Source organism: Lycium barbarum, chromosome 10, assembly GCF_019175385.1.
Source record: "Lycium barbarum isolate Lr01 chromosome 10, ASM1917538v2, whole genome shotgun sequence".
NCBI classification, from domain to species: Eukaryota; Viridiplantae; Streptophyta; class Magnoliopsida; order Solanales; family Solanaceae; genus Lycium; species Lycium barbarum.
In genome coordinates this window covers 10,051,127-10,076,285 of record NC_083346.1, presented here as the reverse complement: position 1 = coordinate 10,076,285, position 25,159 = coordinate 10,051,127, and the positions used below count along the sequence as shown (strand labels likewise).

Below are 25,159 nucleotides of genomic sequence, written 5' to 3'. Positions count from 1 at the left end.
AGATCTGAGTGTATTTGAGTGTACTCGTTTTTTAGGGTAAAACATAGTGTTTCTTTATTTATTTTTCGCCGGTATTTCGAAAGAGATATTTTTATATACAAATGAATACAATGAATTTGAATACAGCTGAATATCTCTGTATTTTTTTGCATTTATGTTATTTGAATACAACCGAATTTAAATACAATAAGTTGAATACAATGTAAAAGTAGTTACGAAAGAATTCAATGGAATTGACTACATCCGAATTCTTTTTATATACAATGAATTTGAATACAGATGAATATCACTATTTTTTTCATGTATGTTGTTTGAATACAACTGGATTTAAATACAATAAGTTGGATACAATGTAAATACAACCGAATTAGAATACGTCGAAATACAGTCGAATTGGAATACAACCGAGTTTGAATACACATTACAGTAGCTATGAAATGTAATTAGCAAAAGTGTAGCTATGCCTAAAAAAAAAAAAAAAGCAAAGTGTAGTCATTTGTGTAAGTTGTCCAAAATATAAACTATACATATACACAACATATACAACAGAAGTGTATAGATAAGTATATTTTGGCTATGTTTAGTAAACTAGTTGGCCAAAGGGTACATTTACTTAAGTTTACCTTTAAATAAGTTGTATAAGAATAGCTTCTGGGGTAAGAATTTGGGGGCAAGTTCCTGGCGGATTGCCAAAAGTTCGAATAGATGCAACTCATGCGAAAATTAGGAGTTTAGTACAAATTATCCTAATGGATCACCAAGAGTTTCTTATGGATGAGCTGCGGATCCATGAGTCCTAGCAATCACCATGAGTTTTAGTATAAATTATCCAGGCAGATCACATATTTTAATGGATGGCTTGCCACGACTCTTGGGAATCACAAGAACTTTAGTACAAATTGTGTTGTAACTTTATAACAAATAGTTCACAGGTCCTTATAGATACACATAAAATTTTACTGAAACGTTTTTGCTTAATATTTTATCCAAATTGATCCAAATCAAATCTAGATGAGTTCAAATTTAATTAAAAAGATATTCTAGTAGCAACCCCTACAATCTCCAACGTTTAGGGTCAACCCAAACTTTCAAAAATAATAACGCACTTTGCCTTCTTTGACAATATTTAAGCTCAACACCATCCAAAAGTGACATTTTTGAAAAAATTTCAACCGAACTAAATTAAACCAACCACAAATAAGCAACGAAGCTTCAGTTTTTAACAACACATACGAGGAAGATGGAGAGAAAGGAGGAAAAGGGATTAGAAGGAGGAGGAGGACACATTGCGACTAATTTCTTTATTTGTAGATTTTTTTTAATAGTGATAAATTTTAGGTAAACTTACCTAAACAGTTACCTTTTAATAGCTTCTAACAATTTTTAGCTACTTTTTCTATATTTACAAATCGTAGCTAGTTTTTGTTGTATTCCATTGTATTTCGCGTTTTTGAAATACAGGGAAATACAATGAAATACAAAATCTGGCAGAGTCAAAATAGGTTGTATTTATGGAACAGATTCTCTTCTTTCATTTTAAATGGTAAGTCAAATTAAATCAACCATGTATCACGCATAACTATTGAAGTTCCATAACAACTCACGTTTCTCTCTCCAAATTACTCCATTCCGAACTTTTAGAAATACTTCCAAATACAGAAAAATATACACTGGAATATAATTAAATATGGTTGATTGTTTAAGAAATATAAAATTTTATTATGCGTATATGCAATGGAATACAATGAAATATATCAGAAGCTCTTTCATAAATTAGAAATACATTGAAATACAACGAAATATACTGAAACAGTACACTGAAATATACTGAAACAGTACACTGAAATATACTGAAACGTTTTATCAAACACTTGGTAAACATGAAGCTTCACAACTCTTATCGGAGGTGGAGTATGCGTTGAACCACCGATGAACCACCGCTGCCGCCGCGGAGAAGAAGTGGCTGTGTCGGAAAAGTAAGGAACAAACCAAAACATCAAAAAACCCAAAATTAAACAAGAGTAGAAGCTATTCAAATGGGGCTTCAAGTATTTTCAGGAATTTGATAACTTCTGAATGTTGCTTGGATCGAGTTAAGTAAAGTCTAGCTACATAGTTAAGTGGGGAAATACCCACGGATTACAGTGAATTGAAATTCATACACTGTTTCAACTTTGAACGAAACTCTAATATAAAAAACTTCGACTAACGATTTGATATTGTAAGCTTTCCAACTCGAGTTGGAGTTGTATCATCACATGCCACTTCAATTTTTTTCTTTAAACACACATTTCTTTGACATCAAACAATCACCAGACATGTGGGCATTAAAATCCAATTATAGATCCAGAAACTTTTAGAAACTTCGCAATGCCAATGGAAGAAAAATTGATAAAGCAATTGGAATTGGTTGTGCCACAGCTGAAGGCATCAATGGAAATATATAGTTCTCACAGATCGAGGGCAGCATTCGGAGGGTCCAGGCAAGGGAAGTAGATCCCACAGATCTGGGGGCAGGAGAGGGAACGGAGAGAGAGAAAGAGAAGGGTAAGGGAGAAATAGATTTGAGAGGTGAGAGAAAAACAATTTAAAAGAGAAACTTGTGAAATACAGGACACTAATTATGATGTGTAATTTAAGAAAATATTTAGTTATGAACAATAAATAAAATAAAAGGTAGTTACTATTCATAAATAGATCTTAGAAGTAGCTATCACAAGTAAAATTTCCTAAATTTTAAATACCAACACTTAACAAGGCCATCACGAGAAATTAAATTCTTCAAGTTGAGGAACAAAACTTTGGGGCAAAAAAAGGGGAAAACATCACCGAATATCCCTAAAATATTAAATATTTACCCGCCCTGTGCCCCTTCTAAAGTAATTTCGCTTCTACTCCCACCGGCTGGAAATATTTACCCGCCTCGGCCAAACCCTTTCCTTCATGATACCATCGCAATATATTTATATATCACGATGGTATCATGGAGGACTAAGAGAAGGACTGAAACAGTCGTCCATGATACCATCTCAGTATATTTATAGATCATGATGGTACCGTGGTCCTGAGGAGTGTCTCATTGAAGGACTGAAGCAATCCTTCATGATACCCTCACGGTATATGTATATAAGACGATGGTATCATAGATGTTTTTTTTTTTTGAAAAATTGTTTTTTTTAATAAATGAACATGATCATCCATAATACCATCTCAATATATTTATATACCATGATAGTATCAGGGAGAACTAAGAGAAGGACCGAAGCATCTTCAATGATACAATATCAGTATATTTATATACCATGTTGGTATCATAAGTGGGGGGCATCTCGGATAAATATTTTTAATTTTTTCTGAGGGTACGAAAGTAATGAGAATATGGGCGAACAATTATTTTAATTTGAGGGGGCATGCGTGATCTTTCCCCAAAAAAATAAGGTCGTCTTCACTTGGCCCTCTCTGTTAAGGATCCAGAGAAGTGTCAGCCCATTGGGATCAACCCTTGATGTTGCAAACTTGGTGTCTGTTTACAGCTTGTTTAGGTGGTTGTTATATACAGTTTCATGATGTATTTTACTGCTGAATTGTTTTGATAAGGGCATCATTTAGATAGATTGCATCATTTTTTCTCGTTTCACAATGTCACGCATCAACAATCAAAAGAATAAGCTTATAATATTTAAAAAAAATGTAGTGTACAAGATAGAGTTATTATAAAAAAGATAACGTAAATGGTAACCTAGGATTAAAACGCAATCACACCAAATCGATCTTTACATAAAATTACAATTTTCATCATTATATGAACATATTTAACAATACGATACAATAAAACTTATACGGAAAAGGGCCAAAATTACTCCTGAACTTTGGAAAATAGTTCATTCATACCCTTCGTTATACTTTAGGGCCAATTATACCCTTACTGTTATACTATGAGGTCAATTATACCTTTATGTCTAATGGCTGCCACATGGCATCATCCCAACCCTTCAAAATTATTTTACTCTCAAATAATTTTTTACCCACTAAAATAACCCAACCCGTCCCGATTTTTTTTTCCAGCCAAACTAATACGGATTTTTTTTTTTTGCTGGAAAAATTATCCATATTAGTTTTGCTGGAAAAAATAATAATTCGGGTCGGGTTGAGTCATTTTAGTGGGTAAAAAATTATTTGAGGGTAAAATAATTTTGAAGGGCTAGGATGATGCCACGTGGCAGCCGTTAGACATAAGGGTATAATTGACCCCATAGTATAACGGTAAGGGTATAATTGACCCTAAAGTATAACAAAGGGTATGAATGAACTATTTTTTAAAATTCAGGGCTAATTTTGGCCCTTTTCCGAAACTTATATGACAGTCAAAACAACTGACAACCATCCAAACAAGTTACATACGTGTTAAAAAGTACATTTAAGCTAAAACAGGCTTGAGTCACATTTGGGGAATATGACAAAAAATATCTCCTAATCCAATCATTCCTATCGAATTAAACAGTACTTTCACTGATTCAATAAGTAATGAGTGATATTTGATGACCAATTCAAGCTCATTCTGTCACTTCTCGGAAAACAGTTGGCTTTGATATTTTTATTTTATTCTTAATAACGTGATTATTTATGATTTACCCGATATAAATTTCATTCTTTTATAAGAAAAATAAAAACAAAAAGATATGTATAAAACTATCACCAATACTAACTAAAAAAAGATATATTTTGATACGTTCTATATATTTGACTTGAAAAAAATTCTTAAATTTTACGTCCCATCAAGTACCTTCCATATAAAATGGAGACTAAGAGAGTAGAGGTGGAGCTAGAGCATTAGAATTAGATACAGTTCAAGCGAACCAAATAGCTTTTACTTAGATTATATAATTGCATTAGAAAATTTATTAAATATGCATAAACATTAAATTGCTAACCCACTAACTAAGACAAGTTACGAACTCATTATGAATTTAAAACCTATAAACTCAAATTGTGCCACCGCGTTTGGAAGAAAGTACTATGAGCTCGTTTGAATGAGCTTATGACTTTTGACTTATAAGCTAAAAATCATAAATTAGAAATTCTAGCTTATGACTTATTTTTGTCATTTTGATTTAAAAATAAAGTGCTTAAAAACACATTTTTTATACCACAAAAGTGCTAAAAAACTATTTTAATTTAAAAGCACCTAAAATAAGTCGGCTCTATAATGTGAAACTTTGGAATACACAAGTTGTCTACTTTTTATCTTCATTTTCGTTTGTTTTATTCCTCTTGTTTAATTAGTCAACACATAATAGTTGCTTTATCTTTTTTTTTTTTTTTTGCCAGAAATAAACAGACGTGCAAGTGCGTTGCATTGTATAATTGGGTAATTACAATGCATATTAGTTGTGAAATGGGAATATTCAAAAATATCCATTGACTATACTCCCTTTGGCCCCACATCGCCGGTTTCTATATATAGTTTTGGGATGGGACCCACCACATCCTTAGACATTTTCACACAACTTTATTAAAAACACAAAACATAAACTCATAAATAGAAAACAAAAACTCAACTGTCCTTCCCATTAACTAACAACAAAATATCAATAATATAAATTTCCCATTTTTTTTCCGCCATTCTTTGTACCTTTGATAATACACACACAGAGAGAAAGAGGGTTTAAATGGACGGTGGTGATGTTACTAAGGAGGGGAAAGTGACGTGTGCATCATGGATCAAACGGCCAGAAAACGCGCATCTGGTTGTGATTGGAAAGTCCTCTTCGCTCGAGATTTTCTCATTTGATACAGAGATTACTTCTCTTTCTGATAATCCCAAGGTACCCTTTTTCTCATTTTCCAAAAAAGAAAAAATAATAATTTTACTTATTGATGAATTTAAGTACAGTTTTAAATTTGTTGGTGTAATTTGTGAACTGTGTATATTGTTGGTTACTGAACTGAACCCACTACTTTTTTTGTGGCAATAAGTTGGAATTAGCATAAACACTTAGGGTGTGTTCTGTATGAAGGAAAATGTTTTTCATAAAAATGTTTTCTTGGGAAGTGTTTTTCAGTAAAATAAGTAGGTTCTTGCTAATTTTGTTGTGTTCGGTACGTAAGAAAGAAAATATTATCCTAAAATCATTTGTATGTAATCTACAAATACTATGGGGTGGGGTGGGGATGGTGGAAGTTGGGTGGTGGGGGTGGGGTGGGGTTGGGGTTGGGGTTGGGTGGGAGTTGGGGGTTTCGTGGGAGTGGGGTTGAAATTCATAAATGAAGTAGTTAATGGTAGTGTTACTATTATCCTTTTTGTAGTAATGAATCTTGTATTTGTTCCTAAGAAAAGGAATTAGTCCATTTTTCGGGGTCTCAAAAGGGCGTGTTGGGGGGTGGGGATGGGGGTTGGGTGGGGGTGGTGGTGGTGGGGAGGAGACGATCAATGTGGAATGTCACTTGTGAAACTTGTTTTCCGTACTTCTATTAGGGAAGTCATATTCCTCATTTTTAAGGAACTTATTTTCCTAGAGAAAAATGTTTTCCAGAAAATGTCTTCTTTCATACCGGACACACCCTTATAGCCACTGTTTTTGGCTCCGCTTATCGCCATCACTGGGCATATTTGCCACTAATATGGCTTATTTTCCTGTGATTTTGCTGTTGGTGGTGAATTTGAACTTTTTCCTTTGTGGGTATTGGTTATAGGCGAAGTATGTGTTCGAGGAAAGTGGTGATCCAGTGCGCATTGCAGTACATCCTAGTGGGGATGAATTTGTGTGCTCAACCACTACTGGTTGCAAGTAATTATTGAAACCCTGTTTCCCTTTTTTGTCTTAGTTCTTGTTGAACTTGATTCATTTACTGCTTTTTGTTGTGAAAAAGATTGATTATTTTGGCAATTGGTAGTTTCTTAAGCAAGAAATGCATGAATTGAATGCCTTTAGATATCAAATTGTTGCTTTTGGCTTTGCTTGTCTATTGAATGAAGCTTATAAATGCCACCATTTGTCACAGCTTTTCCTTTTCAGTTCTTGTGATTTGCTTTTGTGATTCATGAAATAAATGATTGGTAATTGTATTACTACACGGTATATAAACTGAATTGAGTACTGTCAGTCCATGAGTATATATATTATAATGACATGTTTCCTTGTAGAAACTTTGTGAATTACTTCTCTTACTTTATTATTCCTAATAGGGGAAAATTCTAATTTGGCATCATTAATTAAAATTGGTCATAACATCTTGGGACCTGTTTGCTAGTGATGCAAGTGGCAGTGGTTGGACGACGCTTTACTGTGATACGCTGTTGCATTTGTGATTCTTCATCTATTGGTGAAAGACTTTTTTTTAGTTATGTATTGGTTTTATCTATAAATTCTATGTAGGACTATGTTCCACTGTGGACATATGTTATACAACTTTCAGTTGTGCTGACTCCCTTTTGAAGAAAAAATTATTCAGGTCTTGTTTTGGCCACTAGTTATCTTTTCCATTACGGATTAGGTTTGTCAGCTAACAAAGGAACATACAGATAACTAGTATGAGTTTTTATTATGATTATTGTCACGCTTTTTGTTTATTTCTTAGCCTGGGAAGAGGATATATTGTTTGCTGTTTCATGCAGGTTGTTTGAGTTATATGGTCATGAAGATAATATAAAACTTGTGCGCAAGGAGTTTGATCTCGAAGATGTTGGTCCACAAAAATGCATGGCCTTTAGTGTTGATGGCTCCAAATTAGCCACAGGCGGAGTTGTGAGCAATTATGTGAAAGATTATTTCTCTTATATTCGCTGAGGATCTTACCTCATTGTTCTGACTTCCTTTTCCTTTGAATCTTTGAAGGATGGACATTTCAGACTTTTTGAGTGGCCAACCATGCGCATTGTTGTGGATGAACCTAAAGCTCACAAGTCATTCAGAGACATGGATTTCAGGTATATTTAGCTTTACTCAGATTATAGTTGTGCATCGGTTACTTATGATATGTGAAAGTTTACCTGATATTATTTCTGGGGACCGATAATCTTCGGGACTGTGTACTTGCATGTTCCTGCAATGAAGTTGATCAGTTAGTGATCCATCTTGTTCTTTTACTTTCTCAGACTTTAATGCTGAAAACGTCAATTATATTTAGGAAACGAATTTATGGAAAAATGAAATGAAGGATCTCAGTCTTGGGTATTTTAACCAATATGATGTAGATTTTTCACTTTAAAGATCAGAATGAAGTGCTTTTCTCATCCAATTATAGTCTCCATGTGGATTTTAGCTTTTTGGTTAACCTGTCGCATCAATTCGGACTTTCAAGTTGTTGCTGTTGCTTTGCGTGTTCCTTTGCGAGTGTTGGAAGTAGTTTGTTTTCATGTGGAATTAAAAGTGAAAAGGGAGCTTAGTGGGTAATCTAGTTTGCAGGAATTTTAGCTTGAAGCTGAATAGCATCGGATGTAAAGTACACCAACTGAATTTGGATCAGAGTTATTCTTAATCCTTTTTTGGTTATACTAAATAAATGAGGAATGTCATAGAAGAACTAAACACGTTGATATGATCAAGAATGATACAATTTGCGACCAAGATATGTTCAAGAACGATTCATTTCCAATCAAGAAATCCTATAATTCATGCATATAGATGGATTTGCATTCATGGTATATACTTTGATTTTTGAAGTGTGAATCTAATTTTTGAGTATGATTATGAAAATCTTCCTAGAAAACATCAAATGACTTAAAAGATATTTAATTTATTTACTGAGCGTCTTATTGCTGTTGTAGAAATGATACTGAGTCCATGTATTATGGAAGTTTAAGAATTATTGTTCCTTTGTTGATGTCTGGACCAAGATTTTAAATTCTTTTCCCTACTTCTATATTTCTTCAGCTTAGATTCAGAATTCTTAGCTTCCACATCCACAGATGGTGCTGCCAGAATATGGAACACAAGCGATGGTGTTCCAGTAACTTTAACACGAAATTCAGTAAGTTCTGAATAATATGACGGTCTCACCTGTCAGACAATTGGCTATCCCTTTTTACGTTGTTGTTATATCCTGTCTTCCACATTGCAGGATGAGAATATTGAGCTCTGCAGGTTTTCTAAAGATGGGACAAAACCATTTTTGTTCACTACTGTTCAGAAAGGTATGCCAAAGTCTGTCTTTAGTTAATGAAGTTAGTTGCTTAAGATTGTGTAACTTTTCTTATTGAAAGTATTGTGTAACTATCTGAACTTGTGGTCAACAAAACAGGCAATAAGACATTAATTGCAGTTTGGGACATCACTACATGGAAGAAAATTGGACATAAAAGCTTGTTAAAAAAGCCAGCTTCCATTATGTCAATTAGTTTGGATGGGAAATATCTTGCATTGTAAGATCTCTATCCTTTTGTCTCTCTTAGTCATGTTGACATTCAATTATCATCAGCGTCACACTGTTGAAGCTAAAGATTGGAATTTGGCATCGATTTTGCAATTGTGAATCTTGATTAAATTATTGTTTTTACATGGATGTTGAATGAGTCATTGAGTAGATTTGACATTTAAAATTTCGTGATGAGATAGGGCGAAATGAGGCATGAAGGGGACCTAAAACGGAGTAGCATCTGACTCCTATTTCTTCCGCTTGAAGTTCCCATCTTGCTAAAACACCTAGTCTTTTCTTGAACTTTTTGCATGATTGCAGTTCTTCTGCTACTCTTGACTTCTCTTTTCTGAATGAATGTCTCCCTCCAATACATGGTCTATAGGCCTGTCTTTTGGTGTTCTGCAGCTAGGGATGGCAATGGGGTGGGGCAGGGCGCAATGAGACTTAAACCGCAAAACTTTTGGGCCGCCCCGCCCCGCCCTGCATAGTTTTTTTGATTGTTTTCAATCCACCCGCACCGCCCCTCGTTATCCCGTCCCGCTTAATAATTTCTTTTCTTTCCATTTTGCTATTTAGGTAATACAAAATTAGAGTTATATTATAGGTAATTATTATTTAGTATAGCTTCTCAAATTAGATTTGCTTCCCGTTACTTTTTCCGTGACTACAATACAAAAAATTAGAGTTAAACTATAGGTAATTAAAAGCTGATAGAAATGAAATAGATGATGAAAGATTTACTATACCGATCAGTTTGGAAGAGATGTTCTTTCAAACAGTGTGTTCATTCTTTTTATCCCTGAGAAAATTAAAATTTTACGTAGTATCTACTATCTAAACTATATAGGAAAACAGAGTTATTTACTTCTTTTCCATTTTGTTATGGTTTTGATTTAACATGTACATTCACGTGCTTATTTCTGAACCTTACAAACCACAAACAAAAAGAAACATAAAACATAATAAAACAAGTGAAGAATAAGTTTCAGATCAAAATTTAACAATCAGGAATAATATTTTCGAATCAAAATTCCATAAACTAAGAATAAGCTTTTTAATATTCCAAAAGATTTATGATATCGAGAATTTATCTGTGAAGTTTCGTTTGCTTATGTCTTCCCCCCAGAACTTCAACTTTAAAATTTACACCTAGTTGTGTCTTAACTCAACCCGCCCCGCACCCACATAAGCTGAACAACCCCCCCCCCCCGGGTCCCACATAGGCTGTAACCTGCACTACCAATTGCCATACCTATCTGCAGCAGGTTTTAGTTTGTTAATGCATTCATCTGAATCTCTTCTTGTCATTTAATTACAGGGGAAGCAAAGATGGTGATGTCTGTGTTGTTGAAGTGAAAAAGATGGAGATCTCGTCCTTGCACAAGAGAATGCACTTGGGTACCAATATCACTTCTTTGGAGTTTTGTCCTAGTGAAAGGTACAATTACTCTAGCAATAAGTTTCTATAGAGTATGAGTCTCACTCATTGGTCATCTGTTCTGAAGCTTATGCCTTTTGTTTTAGAAGCCATGTTTCTCAAGGAATTCTAAACAATAGCATTTGCCTTTTTTCTCCACAAGTTATATATGGAGTTATAAGAAGAAATTGTAGTAGATGTAACTCGTGACTTAAGGGTGAAAATGGAGGTTTTTCTGATGGTCTTATATACGATTTGGCCAATCAAATTTACCAAGAAGCATGAGTAGATATGGGTGATGCCAAGAACCTTTCATTAATATCTTTAGTCTATGTCTATGAACTACTTCTTGTTTTGGTGCATAAATGCACCAGTTACAAAACTGATTATTGAAGAAGACCTATATGCTATTAACTTTTGGAGATGATCTGCTTCACCTATAAGTTTGTCTGTTGGTTTAACTTGGACCTGGACCAGTCCCATGCAAAACTTCTCATTGTGCTCCTTTTCATTATTCCATCCGTTAGATTAGCTTTAGCAAAGCTACATCAGAGCCCAAAGTGTAGCATTAGAGAGCTCAGCATTTAATACTTCCATAGCTTCTTGCATTTAATACTTCTATAGCTTCTTCTTTTAGTGGAGTAATTTTTCTCATTAATTGTTTTTTTGGGAATCAAAACTCTTATTCTGTTTGCCTACTTTAACTTACAAGTCCACATTGGTGCACTTTTGGCAGGGTTGCTCTTACCACTTCCTCTCAATGGGGAGCAATGGTGACTAAGTTAAATGTCCCAGCTGATTGGAAAGGTCTGTCTCTTATTCTTTTCCATGCATGTGGGGACAATCGCGTGCATTTGACTCCACGATTGACTTTTTTCTCCCTCTTTTCAATTGCAGAGTGGCAGATTTATCTATTACTCTTGGGATTATTTTTGGCATCAGCTATTCTATTTTACGTGTTCTTTGAGAATTCAGATTCTTTCTGGAACTTCCCTGATCCATCTTCAAGACCAAAGATTGAAACTCTCCATGGAGATCCAACATCTGATGAACAATGGAGCAGCTTTGGACCTGTAGATTTGTAAGCTCTCATAGCTTCTTTTTTTACGGAATTAAGGAGGCTGAATTGAAGAAAGATTGTGAAATAAGTCTAGTTTTTTAAGGCATTTCTTAAGCTTTTAACTTGTATACCTTCTAATTGATGGATGTTAAAATATGTGGCTGTAGTTGTATTTTTGGGTGTTAATCTCTCTTAAGATATATTTGATCCTAGAAGAAGAAAGTGCTGCGGCATACTATAGGTTGTTCTAGTGTGGCAAGTTTCTTGAAATGACCAATGTATGGATGAAATTAAAGAAAAAAAGAGAAGTTTGAAAATTCATTTTAAATTGATAAGTTAACTTGAGAATCTTCAAAAAATCCTTCCCCATTTGTGATTTCTTCATGATGCATAAGTTCACACCTTTTCCTGTTTAGTTCTGCCTGTCATCTATATGACAGAATTTTACCCAAACAATAATCTTTTATCTCAATTCCTTTTGTAATTTGTGGGTTTGGAGCTAGATCTATGTTGGTTTTGAGGCATTTATTCCTTCCAGTCTCAAATTGATAATTATTTTGCATTATTTTGAAGTGATGTGGGCATATTCTGATTTCTGTATATACATATTATTTGATAGAAAAATATATTCACACACATTTATAACTTTTTTTCGTTCTTTGTGGGATGATACCCCTTTCTTGAGGGTGTATCGGCCAATATCGTGCTGCTTAATGCATGACGTATCAAATTAACTATTTGTCTGTAAAGATGAAAAATCAAAGTTTTATATGATCGAAATTTATGAAATAGGTTTACATCAAATCCCACCTTACTATAAAGGATGGACCCTTAAACTTGACATGTTTTGTAAGATAAGCATATAAACTTATAAGGTGACCAGATAGACACTTAAACTTACTCAAAGTGTATTTTTCAAGTTTTTCAGTTGTTTTGAAAACAAAAACTATATTTTTCAAACACTCACAATTTTCATGGCCAAACAAGCCCTAAATATATCACAAAATATTTTTTTTAAAATGCAAAAATAAGGCAAACGCATATACATGAGACTATAAATGTGCACTTAAACCAATAAATACTCGCTAATCGCAATTTTGTAGCTTTCAATTAACTCGGTTTTTTTTTTACACTTGAATAATTAAAAAACAATAACTTTAACCAATAAAAATCCTTAAAAAAAGAAATTTCAAATTAAGAAATTTCTTTTTTTTAAGGATTTTCTTCTCGGCTTTACAGTTTTCTTAATTTGAAATTTCTTTTACACTTGAAATGCTGAACTTAGAAATTTCTTAATTTGAAATTTCATTTTTTAAGGATTTTTATTGGTTAAAGTTATTGTTTTTTAATTATTCAAGTGTAAAAAAAAAATCCGAGTTAATTGAAAGCTGCAAAATTGCGATTAGCGAGTATTTATTGGTTTAAGTGCACATTTATAGTCTCATGTATATGCGTTTGCCTTATTTTTGCATTTTAAAAAAAATATTTTGTGATATATTTAGGGCTTGTTTGGCCATGAAAATTGTGAGTGTTTGAAAAATATAGTTTTTGTTTTCAAAACAACTGAAAAACTTGAAAAATACACTTTTAGTAAGTTTAAGTGTCTATCTTACAAAACATGCCAAGTTTAAGGGTCCATCTAGGTATTAAGCCTACTATAAAAGTGGCGAGTTTAACTTGTTATCGTTTTAAAATGGTCTTTCCTTTTAGTTTACAATATCATAGTGCAATCAAACTTACACCGCATATAACTCAACTTTAGTTCCACAGCTCTAGAGAAAACTGAACACGTAAAAAAAGAGGAAATGATCACTTATGACCACTTACAAATTGAATAGAAGAAAATGATCTGTCAGATCTTTTATGTGTAAAAATGAAAATCTCTCGTAAAATATGCTCATGATTGGTTTTCTTAGAACTTGATAAGAACCTTGACGCAATGTGGGTCTTTCAATAACTCAAATGATTGGTTGATTTCAGTAAACGAAACTTGGTGAGTTATAAGCTCATCTAGTTGAATCTCCTGCAAAAAAAATATCTAATTACAAATCCAGTCTATACCGTCTGAAGATGTTGAAGAATTTATGAAGAGGTTACACCTTATGAGCGAACAAAATTGATTTTCATACTTCCTTATTTAGAAAGAATTTAACTTTAAACTATATAACCACACAAATTTCTATAGCTTGGTTTAGACCACAAATTTCAAAAGTGTTCTTTTCTTTCTTCAAGCTCATGCCTCGTCTAACACCGCCACATAAATTGGTATATTACAAACTAATGGAATTAAAAGCGACTTAATAAATAAATTCTCTCATAATTTTTCACTGTATATATAAATCACTCATAGTATGGATGAATTCGCTGCTAATATAGGAATACGAGAATGGGAAAAAGAGCAAATCCATGAAAAAGTTTATGACCGAAGTAAACAAATTAATTATAGACAATACCGTGTAATATTTTGGCCTTAAAACTAGGAAATAATTTTTCTAAAAATAAATAGGAAATAATTTTTCTAAAAATACTTTAATGTAAGAAAGAAATGCAGAAAATTGTACCTTATTTGCACATCTATGAAGTAGAGCAGGAAGATCTGAGTGAACTCTAATTCCACCATAGATTGAACCTTTCATTGTTCGACCACATAATAAGGGAATCAAGTTGAATTCCCTACTTATCCCATTTCCTGTACCAATTAGAACAATTGTCCCCATTCCCTAATTGAGAGAAGAAGAATATAATGTTAGTTTTTATGCATATTTGTGTCTTATCAACAAAATATAGTTCCCAAAAAGAATGTACGAATTCACAATATGAGGCTACATATTCCCGGTATAAATTCGGATATTGACTTCTCAATCTTCTCGAAATAGAATTTGCATGTTTCAGAAACTATGTAAAATGTATACATATCATAATTCTAAAGTTAAAAAAAAGAAAAGAAAAAGATCTGAATTCTTTTGGGACGTAAGAACAACAACAAAATATCCAGTGTAATCCCACTGTGAGTCTGGGGAGGATAGAGCGTACGCAGACCTTACACCTACCTCGTGGAGGTAGAGAGGCTTGGGTCGTAAGAAGTACACACACTATATATATATATATATATATATATATATATATATATATATATATATATATATATATCATTATTTAAGGGAAACCAACGATATATTTTGAATTGCATTTATTTTGATATATATATATATATATATATATATATATATATATATATATATATATATATATCATTATTTAAGGGAAACCAGCGATATATTTTGAATTTCGTTTATTATAAAATTCTTGTACATTATGCATTTCATAAGTCAATCTTGCATAATTATACAATTAGAATAACTTACCAATTTTGAGGCTTCAATGGCTTCATTAAGCATGGATGGAATCCCAGTACATTCAAAAACATAATCAACACCTAAGCCACCGGTAACATCTTTTATCATGTCTGAAATTGATATCTTGCAATCTTTAGGGTTAATGAAGTCCGTCATTCCAAAGGCTTCTCCTTTTCCTCGTCTCAATTCGTTTATATCAACACCAATTATTTTCCCTGCCCCTTGACTTCGAGCTCCATCTACCACCTGCATTTTTTATGGAAATTTCTTAAACTTCTATAGTACATCATCAATCTATTTACTCCTTTATCCAGTTACATATGATGCTTGTCCTCATGCCAAACGGATGGATCCAACTCTGATATCATGTTAATAAATGAATCTTGGGCCTAATTAAACCTCAAAACTAACTCATGAGATGAGAATTGGCACCGTACCATAGAAGTAGACCAAACATTCCATATCCCATCGATGTGTGTAAAAGGAAAATTATTATAAATTGAGGCGACGGATAGTAGTTAAAATGTACTCACTCCAAGTCCAACAGCACCAAGACCTAGTACAGCAACAGATGAGCCCTTTTCGACATGAACTTCTCTCCATGCTGCTCCAGAACCTGTTGTAAATCCACAACAAAGCAAGCTGGAATGTGGAAGTGGAATCTTCTGGGGATCAACCTTAATTGCGTAGTTGGCATTAATTACTGTATATTCTGACCAAGTAGAGCAACTAAGACTATGGTATAATACTTGTCCTCCATTAATGGACATTCTTGATGTGCCATCCAGCATTAGACCAGAAAGGTCCAACGGATATTTGTGACATATATTGGATTTTCCCGACTTGCAGTTTGGGCATTCTTTGCATTCACCTAAGTAAAGGGCCATCACTATGTCTCCTTCATTTAGCTTTGTCACATTTTCTCCCACACTTTCTATTATGCTGCAAATTAAAATAAACATTTTACATTGGAGAGGACATGCATCAATCAACCACGGCTCAATTCCAAATTAATGGATTCTGACTTTTTGCATACAGAGCTATAAACTATAAATATGTACGAATGACTAGTTATATAATATTAATGGCAAGGTTTTTTTAGGGCCTTTGATATCCAAAAGAATTTTTTTAAGAAAATAGAGCCGCATGCATGAGACAGAGAAAGACAAGTAACCAAACTTTTGGAGACTAAAATACAAGCAAAAAGGTATGCCACATTTTGAAGGTCATCCTTTGCAGTCATATCTCAGGTCATCTTTTACGAGTACTAGAAGCAAATACAGATATATTCTATACATTGGCCATCTCAAAATTTTGGATATCTAATTTGGTGAAGTATATATCAGACATCCAAATGTATCATTTTTTTTTCACTACATAAAGTACAGATGATAAAGTAAACGTTTGCATTTCCTTGACAAATTTATCACTAAACTGTTTTGCACCATATATAGTGACTAGTGAATCTTGATTATCTTGCAATCCAATGATGTTATATCAAACTCTCAACTACTTCTTCAAAAAATTAATGTTTTCTAGTAGTTTGCGCGGCAATGCAACTCTCATACAGCAATGTAGTAATACAAATACATAGAAAGAAACAGAGAGAGAAGATTTTCGAGATGAATATTACCCAACTCCTTCATGTCCAAGAACTCGAGGAAATAAAGGCTGATCCAAGAAGAAAACAAACAAAAAGATCCAATTAGTTTTACAGTATGTGAATATTGTTTTTGTGGAACGGAAATAGACTAACAATGGGAAAGCCACTGGCACAGAGAATGTCAGTGTGGCACAAACTGGCAAAGAGCATCTTAATCCGAACTTCATTTGATTTTGGTGGATCCACTTTTATCTCTTCCATCTTTAACCTCTCCCCTTCCTTCCATACTACTGCAGCTGCACTTATTCACATGCATTATATTCCTTTTTAACTGATCGATATGTAATGTTAAAATAAGAGTTAATGGTCAAAAACGTACCTGAAATATCAAATTTTCGCAAGTTTCACACCCCAATTATTAGTTGTTCCCATTTACTACCTGAACTATCACCACTTATGTTTTTAAACAAACCTTAGTTGTGCAGATGGTGATAGTCTAGTAGGAAAAAAGGAACAACTCATAATTGACCCAGTAAGCTTCGAGGTGTGTTTTAATACATAGATAGTGATAGTTCAAGTAGGAAAATGGAACAATGGATAGTGGAGTGTGAAACTTGTGAATAAGTGATAGTTCGGGTTTGTTTATGACCATTATCTCTAAAATTAAAGAAAAACCACTCCATGCTTACAATATAATACACACCTTTGCATGTGATGACCTTTGGGTTGCTTGATTCCATGGTAAGTTTCTCCCTTTAAGTTTACTGGACTCAGAAAACGATGGAAGTAGCTTAAGTTTGACTGAGCACGGAATAAAGAAAGAGAGACTTTCAGCACATACCAAAAGTACTGTCAGAATTTGTTGTTTAAATGCGTCATGATGTTTATATGACTATTAAAGCATTCTATTAAGGTAAAATGAGAAATTTGAACTTAAACCTTTTTTAATATAGAAGGATAATATATTTTCTTTTGAACAGATTGAAAAGGAAAGATTGTCATACATACGTTACAAATGTGGAACATCTATTACATCGGTCTCGAAGGGATGGTCACAAAGTAAATGGAAGGAACCTTACTTCAAGAAAAGGTCACCATATCTTAGTTGCTATGAAAAAGTTAGTACCTTGTTGTAGGTCAAATCAGGGCATAAAATGTAAACTTTTCCTAATTAACAATATATCCCATATTTTACCAAGTTTTCACTCACACCATCTGGAATATATATGGAACAATGATGTAAGTTTTTCACTAAGGATGTGTTCGGTATCAAGGAAAATGTTTTCCACGAAAAATGTTTTTCTAGAAAAATGTGTTCTTGAAAAATAAGTGAATTTCTACTTATTTTCTCATTTCGATTGGGTGTGAAAAATAAGTGAATTTGTTAACTATTTTCTTATGTTCGGTTGGTTAGTCGAATTTTTTTTTTCTGAAAATACACACCCAAGTCCCACCACAACACACCCTCACCACCCACCCTACCCCACCCCAACCCAATATCACCCCCACCCAACCACCCACCACGTCACCGCTCCACCCATCCCTCTCAAATTTTCTATTTTATATATTTTATTTTACTTTTAAAAAAATGGAAGTTTTTTTCTTACTACCCCCACCCCCACAACCCCTCACCACCCCACCCCACAACCAACCATTTCACTTTCCTCCACCCCCAACCACAACCCACCCCACACCAAATTTAACCACGCAAACCTCCCATTTTTTATAAATTTCTTATAAAAGTAAAATAAAATATAAGAAGTAGAAAATTCGTGAAGGAGTAGGGATCATGGGGTGGGGGTGTAGAAAACCAAAAAACTTTTCAAAACTTTAATTTTTTTTGGATGGGGGTGGGTATGTTGCGCGGTGGGGGGGGGGGGGGGGGGGGGGGAGGGAGTGGGTGGTGTAGAAAACTTAAAAAAAAAAATTCAAAACATTTTTTTGGTTTGGTTGGGGCAGGGTGGGTGGTTGGTGTAGAAAACCAAAAAAAAAAAAAAACTTTCAAAACTTTTTTTTTTTAAAACAAACAATTTTTTGTTTTGGAGGGGTGGGGTGTGGAGTTGTGTAAAAAACCAACAAAAAAAAAAGTTTTTAATTTTTTTATTTTTAAAATTAAATATCTTTAAAGGGTGGTAGGTGTGGGGGTCGTAGTGGGTGGGGCGAGGGGTGTAGAAAACCCACAAAAAAATAAAAAAAATTTAACATTTTTTTTTTTTTAAAAAGGAGGGGGGTGAGTTGGGTAGTGTGGTGGCTGGGGTTGGGGTGGTGGAAGTGGTTGGGGTTTGGTGGGTTGTGGTGGTGTTGGGTTGTTTGGTGGAATGTCACTTGTGAGACTTGTTTTTCCTACTTTCGTTTGGGAAGTCATTTTCCTCATTTTTAAGGAACTTGTTTTTCTAAAGAAAATATTTTTCAAAATTTTTGACGAAACGAATATGAGAAAATTGAAAAACATTTTCCGATTTTTTTCCCCTCCATATCGAACACACCCTAAAAGAAGAATTAGCTTTCAAGACAATCCTACCAGTACAATTTGACGAGATAAGGATCCTTAATGTATGTGGGTTGAACTATTTTAGTCCTTGATATATTCCTCTAAACCGAAACAATCCTTAATGTATGCAAAAAGTTGGATAATTGTATTACATAGCCCAACACTACTTATGTGAGAGTATTTTACTACTCTACTTGACAAGTGGAAACTTGGGTGTTTTAAGCATAAACAAGAAAGGCATTTAAAACTTTAGTTCAAAGCTAATTTTACTCCCTCCATCACAAGTTGTTTGATGCAGTTTTAATTTTGTGAGTCAAATCTTTTTTATTTTGATCACGGATTTGAAAAGTAGAATCCATTGTTTTAAAAGGCAGTGTCAGGACTCGCCCCGGGGCTCGTCTCGGGGCAGGGCAGTGGCAAAACGCCCTGGGGCTAACGTGCGGGGCTTAGTTCCTATGAGGCTTACGCCCTAAGCGCCCAACTGTACGCCTTAAACACGCCTAACGCCCAACGCCCAACGCCCAAGGCTCGCCTAACAGTTCTTACACAAATTATATTTTAAATTTCTTAATTAAAATCATTCACCCTCGTAATTGTTTAACAAAATAATGATACTTAATAGTTTTTCATCTATAGAAATAGAAGATTGGGTGTAACTCATATAACAAGTCGTAGTATTGGATATTTACTATTTGAGAACGTCGTGAGGGTGAATATCACTTATTTTTTTAAAAAAAAACACATAGCGGAATTGTACATTTTCACTTGTCATTAGTCATAAGTCCTATGTATCAGAATTATCATATAATTTTATTTTTTGTTCATGAAGAAGTTATGTTTTAATTGTAATATTGATAAATTTTATTGATTATTTGCTTATAGGGAGATAAAATGAATAGTATGATAGTAATAGTGTTTTAAGAAACTGTGTTTTTTTCCGTGTTTGAAAGTTAAAATGTTAGAATTGTTTTGCATTTCATAATAACTTTTATTTCATTGTATTGTTTATACTTGTAAAATTATGTTATATATAATTGTAAGTTATAAGTGGTGTATAATGGGCTTTGATCATTTTTTTTGTGAGGATCAAGCGCACGCGCGCTCTCTCTCTCTCTCTCTCTCTCTCACACACACACACACACACACATATATATATATATATATATATATTTCATTTATTTACAGTTTTCTTTTATTTTTTATGTAATTTTACCTATTTAAAAATATTTATTGTAATTATATTATTTTAAGAAATACTAAAAATTAAATACCCATGGGGCTTACGCCCGTGCCTCGAGGCTTACGCCTCGTCGAGGCGTATGTAAAACGCCCCGCCTTACGCCCCCGCCTTTTAAAACACCGGTAGAATCTTTAATTTTTTTGAAATTAAATGTATATATTTAAGACAAAGTAGCGGTCAAAGAAAAAATTCACTCTCGGAGAACAAATATGTTCACCAGTTGAACAGACAACAGATCCTCCAAATTCTTGAATATATATATACACTCCAAAGCAAGAACCAAAAATTCATCAATTTCTCCAACAGCCAGCTATAAAAAAAGAATTTGATGACAATTAACCACCTAAAGTGGAGATGAAATTAACAAAACTCAAACAGTTTGGACAAAGATATTAACTGAATGGACGAATTTTGCTTAATATCTGGCTGTAGGAGAAATGATGAATTTTTGGTTCGATTATTGTTCTATTCGCCTCTTTCTATTTTAAATATAGAATTAGTTAAACATAAAAGTGACAGATGTCATTAAATAAATATTAAAAATCTATCTATACCATAAATAATCGATTTCTGCACTATTCGCCTCTTTCGATTACAAATATAGAATTAGTTATAACATAAAAGAGACAGATGTCACTAAATAAATATTAACAATATATCAATATCATAATTAACGGTATTACTTCTCAGTCTCTCTCGATTATAAAATTAATAATATGTTATTATGTAGTACTAAAGAGATAGATGTTAACAAATTAAATAACATCTTACCGTAAAGCGGATAAAAAATAAATAAAAAAGCTTCAGCTCAACCACGTGAAGTTTAGTAATAATACTTACTATGATATAGAAATGTTAGGATTCATTTTTCCCCCAACACGAGAAAAATGACTCCATACTAGAGTTAGTACGACCAGGGGCGGAGCTAGCATGGTAATCGGGGGTGCGGCCGAACCCAGTAACTTTGATCTAAACCCTGTATTTGTCTTGAAAAATTCATTGAATTTGTACAAATTGTTAATTTAGAACCCTATAACTTAAACGAATTAGAATCCCGAACCCACAAGCTTGAAATCCTGGCTCCGCCTCTGAGTACGACTAACAGAATTATTCTTATCAGTTAAATAAGAAAATAGAAGAGATATTCAAGAAGAATAATTTCACTATTTAATTAAAAACAGAAACTAGAATAATTTCTACATTAAATAACCTGAAGAAATTACAGAAAAAGTAGTTCAAGAACTAAAAAAAAAAAGGCTAAATACCTAGATTGACCCTTTAACTTGACACAATTTTTAAGTTAGACACTTTAACTTAGTTGGTGACCAGATAGACACCTCAACTTGATAGAAATGTATCTTTTAAACACACAAGTCAGTAAAACCAAGTGCGTGTGCATCACTTGCTGATGATGTGTCAAAGAACGAATAAGATAGAGACACGTGGAATAAAAAAATCTCCAGCACAACCCCCTTTGATCTTCTTCTTCGTTCCAAAAGAAGCAATCAAACTTTGCCTTCATTCTCCATTATTTGCTTCTGCAAATTCACATGTAAGTTATAGCAATCAATTATTATACTCTTCTTCTCCAATGGTTCCCTTCATCTCTCTTTCTTCTCCCTTACCACCGCCCATGTCCCACTCTCACTTAACCCAGAGACAAGTATAGGTTTTCTTTAACTGATAGATGAAGGCCTAAAAGTAAAGAGGTTACGTTTTGTCTAATTTTTCTAGTTTTATGAACCTGCATTTTTTTTTTTACTAAGTAGGAAATCAATGCAAATTTTCAAGATTAATGGTATTGTCTTGATTGAAACGTTAAAAAGGGAATTTACAAAATCCTTCTAAGCCTGAAGTTTGAGTCTTTAACATTTTAAACCTGACTCTGTTTATTAAACTGTCAAAGCTTCCTAATAATAATTTGGCCTTTATTTGCTTCATTTTGTTTCAAACGAGTATGAAGATCATGGGATAAAAGAGAATGTGTGAAAAAAATAATATAAAAACAGGAATTAGTATGGAACTTTAGTTGTAGTTGTGCTTTTTAGAGATGGAGAAGAGAGGTTTATGCCGCCAGGGCTTTTCTTTTAACAATGGTGAAGATAAATTTGAGGAAGATGAGGGTAAATTTGGGTTATAAAAATTTTTTGTTGATAGAAGAGCTGACTCAGCAGTTCTCTAACTTTGACTCACGCGCCTACATTGAACAAAAGAGTACGTGATATGCCATGTAGGACTAGTGTGTTTAAGTGATGCATTTCTACCAAGTTGAGATGTCTATCTGGTCACCAACTAAGTTAAAATGTCTAACTTAAAAATTGTGTCAAGTTAAAGGGCCTATCTAGATATTTAGCAAAAAAAAAAATGATACATAAAATATCCCGCATTAATTGAGTTCGAGAAAAAGTCGCACCTCAAAAGTTTTGAGGTAGCTCAAGAATGAAACAATGGACAAAAAGCTTCTCTCCCAAATCTCGTCTTTCGAATTCGTCTATCAAGTGTTGTTCAAAAGAAGGGGAATGCCTCTATTTGTAGCAGGAGATGGCGTCTAAATGGTCAATGAAATCAGGCTATTTGCAATTTTTAAAGCTCTCAATTGCCTGTGTAGGCCACCTTTTCTCTTTCTTCATCATTAATTTTTTCTGTTCAATAATGGCACCTCTATTTGTCGGTGTCATTATTTCCTTTTTTGGTTTTCTCCTCATTGTCCGGTATTCGCCGGATTCGCACGGGATAGAGCCCATTTTTAAGGGAAGCATTTCCTACTAAGAATTTTTTCATATCAGGACTCGAACCTGAGACTTCTGGTTAAGGAAGAAACAATTTCATCCGCTGCACCACATCCTTGTTTTCTTCTCATTCTTCTTCTTTCTTTCATTTTGTTTGTGTTGGAACTTCTCCTTTGTAAATCAATATTTGAATCACTTTTGCTACATATTGCTTCGGTTCATTTTTACTTATCCACTATATTAAAAATAAATGTTCATTTTTTGCTTGTTTAGTTTAAAAAATCAAGAGATAATTACCATTTCATACCTATTTTACCCTTATTATTAATTATTGCGTAAGAAACTTCAAGAAATTGTTAGTGATTGCACAACTTTTAAAATATATTTGATTGATTTCAATTATTTAGATGATTTATAATAACTAAGGTGATATAGTAAAATTATCATTTTGGTTATTACTCCTTAATGGGTGTGTCAGGTCAAACATTGACATGTAAAAATGGACGGAGGGAATATCTCCTTAACTGATGAGCTATTAACTTATTATCATGATATTTGCTGCAAAAGAAAAATAAAAGATTAGTATTAAAATTAAATAATAACTTAATTTATGCATCGTATTTTTCTGTTATCGTTAAATAAGAAGGACTCTTACAAAATGAATAAAGTAATGACCCTTTCATTTATTTTTTAATTAATATTTTATTGTGTTTTTCAGGTTAGTATGAGAGAGAATATTTAAGTTATAATAATCAAGGATTAATAAAATATAAAAGAATAAAAGCATCTAAACATACAATTAAAATCTTTTACAATCAAATTTTTTTCAGCGGGTTTTCTTATCCAAAAAACAAGCACTGTACTATTTGCCAATCATTACCAATCAAATTGATAGGACTATTAAGAAATCACCAATTGCCAAATTAAATTTTTATCATTTACGTTGAGAAAACTGAGTGATTATTCTACTTTTGAATGTTCGGTTTTATTTTTTAAAAGGAAATTCAATCAATTAAATACAAATAAATCATTACTAATCATTTAAAGTAATTAGTTGTAACATTTTGATAAGTGACTTAACTTGATTATCTGCTAAGGGTCTGTTTAGACATGATTTCAAATTAATGATTTGAAATCATGTTGATTTGAAGTTGAAATTTTGCTTGGACATGCAATTTGGATTTCTTATGTTGTATTTTTTCTCATAAACATGAAAACCCCATAATTTGTGAAAACTATCAAAACTTTCTCAACTTTTATACAACTTACCAAATAAGCAAATCATAGTTCATTAACAAGGTATCAAAATATCTTAAGGGACGGCATTACTAAATCGCATCTCTCCACGTTCCTCTTATAAATAAATGCTTACAATTACATGTTATTACAAGCTTTTAAATACACATAATTTTACAAAGATTCATTGATCCAAAAAAACAACAATAGTAGCAACAAGTTATTTTTTAATATAATCATTCCACATGGTGTGAACAAATTTTTTATTGAGTATGAGACTTTTTTTTTGGCAAAATTTATAGTGATGGGTCTTTTGACAAAATATAAACTTATGTGTCAAGTTTTATGTTTAAAGAAAATTGAAGCATGATTTGGAATCCGAATTCTATTTTTTGAAATTTAAAATCATGACATACAATTGAAGTTGAAATTTTATAAATAAATACTGATTTAAAATTAAAATATGAAATCATAATTTCAAATGGCCAAAATCCTACTATATATTTATTACCCGTCTAATAGCTCCAAGAATACCTGTAGGTGGGTCATACGGGATTAGAAAAATGTCAACTTTTGGCATGCCAGTTGGTTGCCTTTAATGAATCTTATCAGAAGCTATTTCATTGGCCCCCTTTCCAAGGATGAGATTAATATCAATATCAATCTATAT

At 33.1% G+C, this 25,159-nt stretch overlaps 2 protein-coding genes across 4 annotated transcripts; one reads left to right on the top strand and one right to left on the bottom strand.

Annotated features, from left to right (window-relative positions):
- Positions 1-5,548: 5,548 nt before the first annotated feature.
- Positions 5,549-12,069, top strand: LOC132614281 (SEC12-like protein 1). The gene is made up of 10 exons (XM_060328697.1): positions 5,549-5,825; positions 6,694-6,788; positions 7,616-7,745; positions 7,836-7,927; positions 8,874-8,970; positions 9,061-9,133; positions 9,241-9,361; positions 10,676-10,795; positions 11,511-11,581; positions 11,672-12,069. The coding sequence occupies exons 1-10, from the start codon at positions 5,670-5,672 to the stop codon at positions 11,857-11,859; spliced, it is 1,143 nt and encodes a 380-aa protein (XP_060184680.1). The 5' UTR covers positions 5,549-5,669; the 3' UTR covers positions 11,860-12,069.
- A 1,558-nt stretch (positions 12,070-13,627) lies between these two features.
- LOC132615681 (8-hydroxygeraniol oxidoreductase-like) lies at positions 13,628-23,344 on the bottom strand. 3 transcript variants are annotated; one of them, XM_060330296.1, is made up of 8 exons: positions 22,938-23,344; positions 17,497-17,583; positions 16,947-17,089; positions 16,824-16,861; positions 15,724-16,132; positions 15,200-15,436; positions 14,396-14,554; positions 13,628-13,857 (listed from the first exon to the last, which is right to left on the bottom strand). In XM_060330296.1, the coding sequence occupies exons 2-8, from the start codon at positions 17,531-17,533 to the stop codon at positions 13,747-13,749; spliced, it is 1,134 nt and encodes a 377-aa protein (XP_060186279.1). In that variant the 5' UTR covers positions 17,534-17,583; positions 22,938-23,344; the 3' UTR covers positions 13,628-13,746. The 3 variants fall into 3 exon arrangements, with proteins under 3 accessions (XP_060186279.1, XP_060186278.1, XP_060186277.1); XM_060330295.1 differs by having other exon boundaries at positions 17,497-17,557; XM_060330294.1 differs by having other exon boundaries at positions 17,497-17,594; positions 22,938-23,343.
- Between the last annotated feature and the right edge of the window lie 1,815 nt (positions 23,345-25,159).